The 10634-nt window shown below is 37.3% G+C and overlaps 2 protein-coding genes and 1 non-coding gene across 3 annotated transcripts; 2 read left to right on the forward strand and 1 right to left on the reverse strand.

Moving 5' to 3' along the window:
- Positions 1-1389: 1389 nt before the first annotated feature.
- On the forward strand, positions 1390-2923 carry LOC103424590 (reticulon-like protein B9). Its single transcript, XM_008362681.4, has 5 exons — positions 1390-1806; positions 1939-2119; positions 2211-2352; positions 2462-2531; positions 2647-2923. Exons 1-5 carry the CDS (start codon positions 1689-1691, stop codon positions 2814-2816), a joined length of 681 nt encoding a protein of 226 aa, XP_008360903.1. The 5' UTR covers positions 1390-1688; the 3' UTR covers positions 2817-2923.
- A 2442-nt stretch (positions 2924-5365) lies between these two features.
- Positions 5366-5446, forward strand: TRNAL-CAG (transfer RNA leucine (anticodon CAG)). Its single transcript has one exon. It is a non-coding gene; the product is annotated as a tRNA-Leu (tRNA).
- Positions 5447-7846: 2400 nt separating this feature from the next.
- On the reverse strand, positions 7847-10344 carry LOC103424591 (uncharacterized). Its single transcript, XM_070812004.1, has 4 exons — positions 9975-10344; positions 9285-9680; positions 8532-8940; positions 7847-8339 (listed from the first exon to the last, which is right to left on the reverse strand). Exons 1-4 carry the CDS (start codon positions 10222-10224, stop codon positions 8138-8140), a joined length of 1257 nt encoding a protein of 418 aa, XP_070668105.1. The 5' UTR covers positions 10225-10344; the 3' UTR covers positions 7847-8137.
- Between the last annotated feature and the right edge of the window lie 290 nt (positions 10345-10634).

Below are 10634 nucleotides of genomic sequence, written 5' to 3' on the forward strand. Positions count from 1 at the left end.
TAGTTCTTCCAATTACTTATAAATTACCCATGCATATTTTGAAGATTAGGTTTTTCTAAAGTATGCCCTACTTGGAACCTCCAAAGGAGAACGTATATCTAACATGCAACTTGTTCATGGTGTCTAGATCAAATGTGAACATGCAAAACTCATTAAGTTTTGTGAAAACCTCTTGAAAAAGCATATAACCCTTAAGACGTGTCGTCCATCTTAAGAAGTTACACATATTAACCACAAGAAGCCTTAGTCAATTTCAGGGACAGTTCTCCGCAAAATTGCATTAAATTACTTTTCTAAATATCTTAATGATGGCCAATCATCAAGACAATTAGATCGTTTCAAACACAATGATTAATAACGCAAAACCTGCATGCATAATATCGTAAGTAAATTGAAAAGAAACTACATATTCTTACTAAGCCTCGTGACATCATCCTAGCAAACGGAATTAGTTACGCATAATCAAAAAACAAAATATTATTAAGAACATGGATATAAAACACCTTATAGGTAAAAAGTCTGAAATTCTCCAAAATAGTGTGTGCGTTCTCTCGTCTCTCCCTTTCTAAAAACCCTAATGGCTAAAAAGCCTTATTTATACTATTACAAAATAAAATCCTTACTAGACAAGGTCTTCTAAAAACTAGGAAACATAATAACTTTGAAACTAGGAAACATAACCTAATCAAATATGAGAAATCTGCCCAACCAAAATCAGCCATGTTTCTGGATCAGGGCTCCAAAACAGGGCCAAAACGGCTACAATTAAAGCTTGAGATGTCCCAAACATAATTGTATAAGGCCTCAGACTCAAAAGACATCATTTTGGATGCCAAAAAGCCCAAATAAGTCCAAAACGTCAGTTTGACAGCATTGCGAAGAAGTCGAATGACACACTAACATACTCCAATTGTAATCACTTCAAGTTGAAAGACAAGTTGAAAGACACACGAACATCCTCCCATTGTAATCACTTCAAAATTCGTCAATTTGATCACTTTTTTTTACTCAAGAAGTCGAATGCCCTACATTGAAAATATAAATCAAAGTATCAAATTACTCACAAAATAACTAATAAATTAATACTAAGATTATGATAAAATATATAATATATTATCGACTCAGTAGGTTAAAGTTGCCCAAAGAACAAAATATGAATGAATGATTAATTTATGGGGCTGATCGACAAAATTGTAGAGCTTTGGCTTTTCCTGCTTTACCAATAGTGCTCTCAAAAAATAAAAAATAAAAACACTAGAAACTACATTTTCAGTTTCTAATTATTGTTGAGCCAACTTGATTAATACAAAAGTGTGTCGAGTTAATTGGTATGTTCGTCTATTTTATTAAGTACAATTCTCCCTTACAACAAATTAAGTTAGTTTATATTAACACTTAGTAACAGTTTGATGAAAACGTTTGCTGGAGGCATCGATTAGGAGAACTAGTCATCCAAGACAAGATCAGTACTATTCTTTTCCAATTGTATCTAGCGGGCATGCAAAGCAACCTTGAAAAATATTTGAGCTAATTCCCCAAGCCATTCCTTACTTTATACAAGCTTACTTGGCCACCAAGCTTAGAACCCCTCACATAAATCACGATCATATTTAAGTTGGTGATGATGAACATGTATCATCAATTAACAACACTCTTACAAATAATTAAGATTAATCAACTCAGAAGGTATGCACAGAAAGCCGGGATTAGTGTACTCGTCCGATTCTGATGACAACGGTGAAATCCGCAGTGCAAAGTTATTCGGACGTGAAAGGCCGATTCATCATGTTCTTGGAGGCGGAAAAGGTATGTAACGTTCATTTAAACTGGCATGCATGCTAAAACCCTAATTGGTGATCTGCTAATTACCCTTAGTCATATGGGGATGATCGAACCGGAAAGATAATAGATTAGAAATTAATCGCATTAATCTTGCAGTTGCGGATGTGTTGTTGTGGAGGAACCGAAATGTATCAGCTGCGCTTTTGATTGCCATGACGGTAATCTGGTTTCTTTTCGAGGTTGCCGAGTACAATTTCATGACGCTCTTCTGTCACATCTCGATTTCCACATTGATGGTAATCTTCATATGGCGTACGGCTGCAGAAATATTCGGATTGTAACGTTCTTGATCTCATTCGCTAACTCAGTCTTATGATATCAGCTTTAGCTTTATTTAAATTGATTAATTAACAAATTAATCTACGCAGTCGGCCGCCTATGATACCACAAATGATATTACATGAAAACACATTCAAACAAGTAGCTTCCACTGTCCATAAAAGATTAAACCACTTCATATCAAGGGTCCTTGACAGTGCAAGTGGAGGAGACTTCCCATTCTTCTTCTTGGTATATTCGAATTTTTTCGACTAAGTAGCAATCAATTACCGCTTTTGATTAATGAATAAACTTTGTACTAATTAACAGAGTTGACCACTCATTCTCTCTACATTTTCAGACAATCATCTGTCTCTATATTTTGTCTCTGATCGGAACCTACTTCAGCTCTCTGAATCTTCTTTACTTGGGTAAGAAGTTTTATCATCTTGTTCTATATAATATATGTGTGTGTGTGTGTGTATACATATATGTAAAGGAAGGGTTAACTGATTGGCGCTCTCTTTTGCTTGCTTGCAAATGAAGGGTTCATCTGCTTGGAAACGCTACCATTCCTCTACGAGCGATTTGAGGAAGACGTTGATCGTTTAGCCGGAAAAATCAGCAGAGAGATAAAGAGATCGTACAGAAAATTTGTTTCTCAGTTTCTCAACCAAATTCCTAGAGGTCCAGTGAAAGACAAGAAAATCAGATGAAACTTTCCATGGACTATTTATACCATGGAACACATGTATCACTCACCGTGTGAAGATTTGTGTAAATAAAACACATTTTATATATATATATATATGACTGTATAATATATGTATGTGTGTGTGTGTGTGTATATAAGTATATCACTACATTGATTCCATTTGATTAGTTGATCACTTTAGCCTTCGTGAAATGGTTCCCACCTCCCATTTTCTTGGCTGAAACGGAAAACATTTCCCGATCAAGTAAATATATATCGAATTTCGTACGAAAAAGATCAAATTGAGCCGTCCTAGTTTGTACACTATTGACACATGCATGCACGATGCAGCAGAAGCAAAGGCCACCTGGATATATACAGTGCTGCTTCCTCAAGCTCTCTAATATCTGCTCCACTAATAATTGTAATATTTTTAAGTTAATGGATCATATTTGCATTCTCAAACATGACTGCTGACTAGATATGACACCACAGTGTAAATGTAGTAATTAAGTGGGGTTCTCTAAGATGGATCTCAAGATAAAGCAAATCATTTCAGTTTAAATCCTTATTGGGATACCATTGTTTCTAGGCTCTAACTAGAGATTAGATTTGGACTAGTTTTAGCCTTCCCAAATAAAAATCTCAAAAAGGGTATATATCTTGTCTTAAATTATTGTACATTATTGGAAGATGATGGCCAATGGCCATTTGGTGATGATGATCCCTATGGAAGTGCTGAGTGCAGATCGAATAAAGTGGAAATTCTACGATGCACTAGTGTATAAAGGTCGTACCCAGTGCACAAGGCTCCCGCTTTACGCAGGGTCTGGGAGAGGTGAATGTCGGCTAGCCTTACCCCTATTTATGGAGAGGCTGCTCCCAAGACGATGCACTAGTGTATGAGATGAATTAATATTGTATTAGATATTTAGTAGAATTTGTGAGCTTCGATTAAAATATTTAATCTAGCAGTTCATCAAAAACTCATTGGTGTACTGTAGAAGGTCAGAGTGTAGAAAACACATGTGCTAATGCATTACTATATTTACAGTGAATGATAAGCTTTGATTCAAACATTTTAATCTAGTCGTTCATAAAAATAGGGCATCACATACACTGGTGTACGAATGTATGTTATGCATTAGTATTACAATGGATGGTTGGGTTTGTATGTTTGATTAAAACACTTCAATCTACCTGTTCATAAAAGCATTGTATCATATATACAGCGGTGTATTGTACAAGTCTAGAGAACAGAAAAAATACAACAACGATTTGGCTGTCACTATCTCTGATGACAATTCAACTTCCATACATATATATGATCGATATCATGACAAGGCAAAGTGGGATGTGAATGCAATTCCAACAACCCACCATCATAATTTGTAGTGTCAAACTCTGATTTCTGCTGTTTTTGCCTGCCAACGCTACTACAGCAAACACCCCAATTAGGATAATCATGTACAAAAAGTTCAAAAGTAAACACGCACACACACAGATCCCACTAAGAACAAATCATTCTATTTGGAATATTGACTTTAGAACAATATATTATTATTAATTCAAGAAGCCTATATATAAAGAGAGGGATGTTTTTGATAGGGCATTTTCCTTCAACTTGTAACACGCACAAACACAAGAGATAAAAAAGACTAGATGGTGAGAGTATGGGGAGAGATAGGTACAACTGATGGTGGTGGTGCTAACTGGTTAGTGTTGTGGGCAGCTTTTCTCAGCCTTTGCATCTTCTCCACCGTGGTTTTTTCGTGTGCAGGTGGTGTAGCCAAAGAGAAAACCACAGCAACCGATACAGAGTACTGCGGCGGCGGTGGATGCGCTGCCGGCTGTGGCGCAGCATGTGGTGCATGAAATATCCATCTCTTTACAATATCTAATCACTAAAGTGCGAGAGGTTTGCAACTTCCAAAATTAATTTAGAGAAAATATATTAGATTTAACTTCTTAGTCAAGTTTTGTATCAATTGACAGTGTAACGCATTTCAACAATTGCAGAAGTGATCAATTTCGTTGCTATTTGCATCAGTCTTTCCTTATGATCTTGAATGCCGTAGACTATTAATTATATGCACATTTTAATGGGGAATTCGGTTTGATGTTTGGGAAATATTGAAGTCGCGAGAGATTGCAACCATAAGGCATATCTTTGAAGATAAAATTTGGTTTTAGTTTGAAGGGTTCGATTGAAAAGACTTAATTTTGGTTTGGGTATTGCCTGCTTGTTTAGGATTGCTTCTTGAAGGGTTAAAAACACTTTTTAATATTCAAAAGTGTTTTTAACTCTCGTTTTTCTAGACTTAGAAGTGCTTTTTAAACAAGTATTTGTCAGATGCTATTTCGAAAAGTACTTGAATTTTAATAAGAAAAGTGAACAAACACCACTTTTAACTTTTTATACACCTCTTATTAATCATGTTATTTCTATTTGATTTATTTAATTCGATGACTTAAAAGAAATAGGGTATGAGAAACTTAAAAATAAGTATTGGAATCATTGAGGGATTTGAATAAAGTAAAATATAAGACGTGTTGATATTTGTTAACCATGTCAAGATGGCCGAGTTGGTCTAAGGCGCCAGTTTCAGGTACTGGTCCGAAAGGGCATGGGTTCGAATCCCATTCTTGACAAAACTTTTTTATTTTTTTTATTTTATTTTTTTTTCAATCTACGTTTCAATTTATTCATAAACAATTCGAATTTCCTTTCAACTTATTCATTAATTTGAAACATCATATGTTCGACATCCCAATGAAAACCAGAAGACCAACAAGAAAATGGAAGTGTAAATTACTGATATAAACTTAAGGGTAAAAGACTGTTTACTACCCTCATGTTTCGTGGTTTTCAACATTTAGTACATCAAGTTTTTTTCGTCTCAGAGTCATACCTAAAGTGTAAATTTTGGGACAGTCTCATACATCCGTTAGTCAAACTGTTAAGTTTTTCGTTAACTGTGACGTGGCGCACTGACTGGGCGCCACGTGTCATCTACGTTTTTTTTTTTTTTTTTTTTCTTCTTCTTCTTTTCTTTTCTTTTCTTCTTCCTTCTCCTTCTTCTTCTTCCTCCGACTGCAACTTTCTTTTTTTTTTCTTTTCTTTTTTTTTTGCTTCTTCCTTCCCCTTCTTCCTTCCCCTTCTTCCTTCTTCTTCCTTCTCCTTCTTCTTCTTCTTCTTCTTCCTCCGAAATCTGGGGAAGTTTGTTTTTTTTTTTTTCTTTCTTTCTTCTTCTTCCTTCTTCTTCCTTCTTCTTCCTCCGACTGCAATTTTTTCTTCCTCCTTCTCCTTCTTCCTTCCCCTTCTTCCTTCTTCCTTCTTCTTCTTCTTCTTCTTCCTCAAAAAAAAAAAAAAAAAAAAAAAAAAAAAACTTTCATCTTCCCCCAAATTCGGAGGAAGAAGAAGAAGAAGAACGAAGAAGGGGAAGGAAGAAGGAGAAGAAGGGGAAGGAAGAAGGAGAAGAAGGGGGAAGAAAAAAAAAACTGAATCTAGGCAAATTCGGAGGAGTAAGAAGAAGAAGAAGAAGGAAGGAGGAAAGAGAAAGAAGAAAAAGAAGAAAAAAAAAACAAAACAAAAAAAAAGCTTCCCCAGATTCGGGAAGAAGAAGGAGAATGAGAAGGAAGAAGAAGGAAGAAGGGGAAGAAAGGGAAGGAAGGAGGAAGGAGGAAGGAAGGAAGAAGGAGAAGGAGGAAGAAAAAAAAAAAAAAAAAAAGTTGCAGTCGGAAGAAGAAGAAGAAGAAGAAGAAGAAGAAGAAGAAGAAGAAGAGGAAGGAAGGAAGAAGGAGAAGGAGGAAGAAAAAAAAAAAAAAAAAGTTGCAGTCGGAAGAAGAAGAAGAAGAAGAAGAAGAAAGAAAGAAAGAAAGAAAGAAAGAAAGAAAGAAGAAAAGAAAGAAAGAAGAAAAGAAAAGAAAGAAAAAAAAGAAAAAAAAAACGTGGATGACACGTGGCGCCCAGTCAGTGCGCCACGTTACAGTTAACGAAAAACTTAACAGTTTGACTAACGGATGTATGAGACTGTCCCAAAATTTACACTTTAGGTATGACTCTGAGATGAAAAAAACTTGATGTACTAAATGTTGAAAACCACGAAACATGAGGGTAGTAAACAGTCTTTTACCCTAAACTTAAATTAACGTTTTGTATGCTGCACTGTGGACTTTTTGAGTTGCCATGGAGTTTTACAGCATGTAGTACCACTCTGTGACTTACCAGGCATAATATCCAAATCAATGTCCGAAAACGAAGAATAAGATGTGTGCACTCTCTTCCCAGCTGATCCACAATCGCAGTGCCTTACGTGCTGCGCCACGTGCGATCCAACCTTGCACGGTACCTTGATGCAACGCCAGACAACGGTTAAAGGGCAAGAAATGCACAGCAAGCAGGCACTGCAGAGAAACTCCATGGCTTTTCTCCCCATTTCGCCTTTCGTCCATGAGAAGAAGTGTAACTAGAAACAGAACGAGAATTCGAAGGCCTTCCAGCGTCCATCTTGCTTCGTTTGGCATCTAAGGATTCGTTTAACCTGGCTTTCTGTTTGCTGTTACTCCTTTTCTAAGGTTACATCGACTTGCTGTTCGGGGTCGACTTGTTTATCTTCCCTTTTCCTCTTTTCTGTTTTACTTTCTGTACAAGCTTTTCACTTTTTATCATCTTCGTAGAGCACTTGCAATATGCTCCGGCCGCCTTCCGGGGTGCTAGAGTCGGCAAGGACCAACTGCCTTGGAATATCGAAAGGCAAAGCAAAAGGGGGAACTGCGCGCCGTTGCAAGGACCGGCAGGGAGGGGAGGGAAAAGAAAGGCAGAAACCTTCTCAACCCTACGATGGTTCAGGTTTCTTCAACTTTTCCCAGTTTTTAACGCCCGATGATGTTATTCATAAAGTAGCAGAATCGTATTTCAAACCTATCGTTATGCATCGACGAAGAAATAGGAAAGACTCGGATTCCAAATTGAGGAGAATCTATTTTCCTGGTGGAAGCAAAGTTATTAAGCAACTCAACGGTAGTACATTAAGCTAACAGCGAAAGATCTTGCCGAACCAGAAAGATGTTTAAAACATTGCACATAAACTTCAAAACAACACTGATCTTAACAAGTTATACATCCCTGTGAACTTTTCAAGGACTAGAAAGTAAAGCAAATGACTGCCAACATTAGCAACTAGCAAAATGTATCTATCCGTGCACTAAATATCCATTTGGGGGTATAGACTATTGCAAAATAATAACCTTGGAGCGGGGGTCAACCAATTAAAACGCTGAATGTCGAGATAATGTCATCCCAGACCAGGAAACTTATTTGAGCTGCTAGAATTCAAAATCTCAAGCAGGTACTGCACTCTTTCCTTGCAATCTCATGGTCTTGTTGTGCAGCCTCTCCATGAATGCGGGATTTGCTCTTAATCTCTCCTTGACATACGAAACTCGAGCATCCTCAGCCAGTTTGTTAGCCTTCCCAGCTTCCTCAATGAGGGAGAGAAGTGTCCTAAGGCAATCCTTTCTATTTTCTTCTCGGTGTTCAAACCTTCACATGAAATTACGGAAATGCTAGTTCAGTTCAAGTAATAAAATACACAATTAAGAATACCATGTTGGAACTTTGAAGTGATAGAATACAAGCAGTGCACTCTAAACAACAATCAACCACTCTAAGAACTCCCAATTAATAATGAAAATGATAATAGAGAAAGAGGGATGCAGTTTCTGGTTGACTTACCTCTCACTAGTAATTGTAAGCTCATCTTTCCCTGGATTGTACCGCTTTCCAACCAAGTCTCTGAGCCGACGGAATTGATGCTTTGAAAGCCCGAGTTCTTTCACTGTAACAGACAGTTTCACTTTTCTATTCTTGGGATGCCAGGAATCACCACCAGGAGCAAAGACTACCCGTGTTTGCCACCTAAGGATTGGCCCTTCGCCTGGTGGGTCAGCCAGATCCTTCTTGTCAGACACATCCTCATCAAATTGTGGGGGGCCGTCGGCTTCCATCTTCTGCAAATACTCCATGACAATCTCATCCTCAAACTCCTTGAACAACTCATAAGCTTCTTCAGGTTGAAGCTCCCCTCCTTCACACTTATCCCCCAAGTCATTGAACTTCTCTTCTACCTTCCTTTTCATGTCATCTGGAGAAGACAAATTATATCAAACATTATTTAAAAACAAAACCAAAAAGAAAAAAAAATGCAAGTTTGAATCAAATCATGCAACTTTGGTGACATTTAAACACTGTCGTACGATATTCATCTCTGTGATAAGCAAAGAAAATGCTTGACATCTAACAATTGGATGCACAGAAAATTACCCTTGAGCAAGGTCTAGCCATGTTTGGAATAATGATACTAAGAAAACAACTATTGAAATCATGTCGAAACATATTAAACAAATGGTAAATATGAAAAAATTGTGGGCAGATGCCTAAATGTCATAAAGCTTAACACAAAAACATCCAGCAACAGTAATTGTATACCTGGCAGGAGCTTATCCCAGCTAAGCATATCCTCGAGAATCGCCTCACACTCCTTTGTATCCTTCATAATCCCGTGCTTAATTGCATCCTCAACAATATCATCCCACTTCTTGGCATCCATGTTGAAGTACTCATCTTTTGACATCCTATTCATGACTATATCCTTTGCGTTATACAAGTCATCAATCTCTTCATCCGTGTCGTACAATTCCTCAAAATCCGATTCAAACTCTTGGTCCTTAACATCATCCAATGGCTGCATTTGCAATTCATCAATCAGCTCATCATCTGTTTCCTCGTGCTTCCCAGCCAATCTCCTCTGCAGAATTGCTTCGAGTATCTCCGGGAGCGCCTCCTCATCACCCTTAAAATATTTATCTATCCGCTCCTTCAGCTCTATAAAAACCACAAACGAAAACTTCAAATCAACATCGTTCTTAGCTTTATAAATTTAGAAGGCAAAAGAATATAAGTTACAAATGTCACTTAAATTCAATAAATTTGTCCCTCCCTGGCACTAAATACTGAACCCAATAAGCCAAAACATTCAAATAATCCAATTTCCATCAAATTATTCACACTTTCATCATATCAAATGAAAAAATCACAGACCCAGAACCCCAAAAATCCACAAGATCAAAACTTTAATCTTTGGTAATAAAAAACTTGAAAAAATAAGAGTTGGGTCACCTTTGTTATTGACGTCCTTGACTTCGACGGAGGCATCTTTCTTTTTGGTTGGGATCAAGCTCGAATCAGCAGCCGGATTGGGGCCTTCGGCGGAGGAGTCGCCGTCCGAAGAGAAGAACCGGCTGAGCAGGGACCGAGTCGAACGGGCGAGTGGGACGAGTGAGGGGGTAGGATTTGGGTTGAATGTTTGAGGAGAGAGAAGGCGATTGCGAGTGCAGAGAGAGAGATTACTCAGCAGAGTTCGTCTCATGGTTCTTTCTCTCTCTAGGGTTTATCAAAAGTTGGGATTTTTGGTTTCCTGTAAAATGCTTTGCTTTCTTTCCATAATTTTCCGAGTTTCTGCTGCTGAATATTTTTTTCCCTTTTTGCCCAACTGAAAAATGTAATCTAAAAGTAATAAATACAAAAACCCCTTTGTGTAAGAAGGGTAGATGAGTCATTTTATATGGAAATCTACTTATTTTAGCAATTTTAATCCAAGGTTGGTTAGATTTTGTAACTCATCACAACGGCCAAATTATTTTTCAGGTTCCCTAATTGTTGGAAAGAGATCCTTTTTAGGATCCCTTCCTCCTAATCCATCAAATCAGAGAATCCGTACTATTGAAATTTGATTCAACGATTGAAGTTATTATAACTTTTAAAATGGGCCCTATTTGT

The sequence above is a fragment of the Malus domestica genome, chromosome 14 (assembly GCF_042453785.1).
Source record: "Malus domestica chromosome 14, GDT2T_hap1".
NCBI classification, from domain to species: Eukaryota; Viridiplantae; Streptophyta; class Magnoliopsida; order Rosales; family Rosaceae; genus Malus; species Malus domestica.

Bases quoted from the DNA above. Each gene is read 5' to 3' on its own strand.
- LOC103424590 (XM_008362681.4), top strand. From the start codon at position 1,689: ATGCACAGAAAGCCGGGATTAGTGTACTCGTCCGATTCTGATGACAAC. The intron at 1,807-1,938 runs GTATGTAACGTT...TTAATCTTGCAG, and splicing joins TGTTCTTGGAGGCGGAAAAG to TTGCGGATGTGTTGTTGTGG. The intron at 2,532-2,646 runs GTAAGAAGTTTT...TTGCAAATGAAG, and splicing joins TCTGAATCTTCTTTACTTGG to GGTTCATCTGCTTGGAAACG.
- LOC103424591 (XM_070812004.1), bottom strand. From the start codon at position 10,224: ATGAGACGAACTCTGCTGAGTAATCTCTCTCTCTGCACTCGCAATCGC. The intron at 8,941-9,284 runs GTATACAATTAC...TGTCTTCTCCAG, and splicing joins CTGGGATAAGCTCCTGCCAG to ATGACATGAAAAGGAAGGTA. The intron at 8,340-8,531 runs GTAAGTCAACCA...TTTCATGTGAAG, and splicing joins CTTACAATTACTAGTGAGAG to GTTTGAACACCGAGAAGAAA.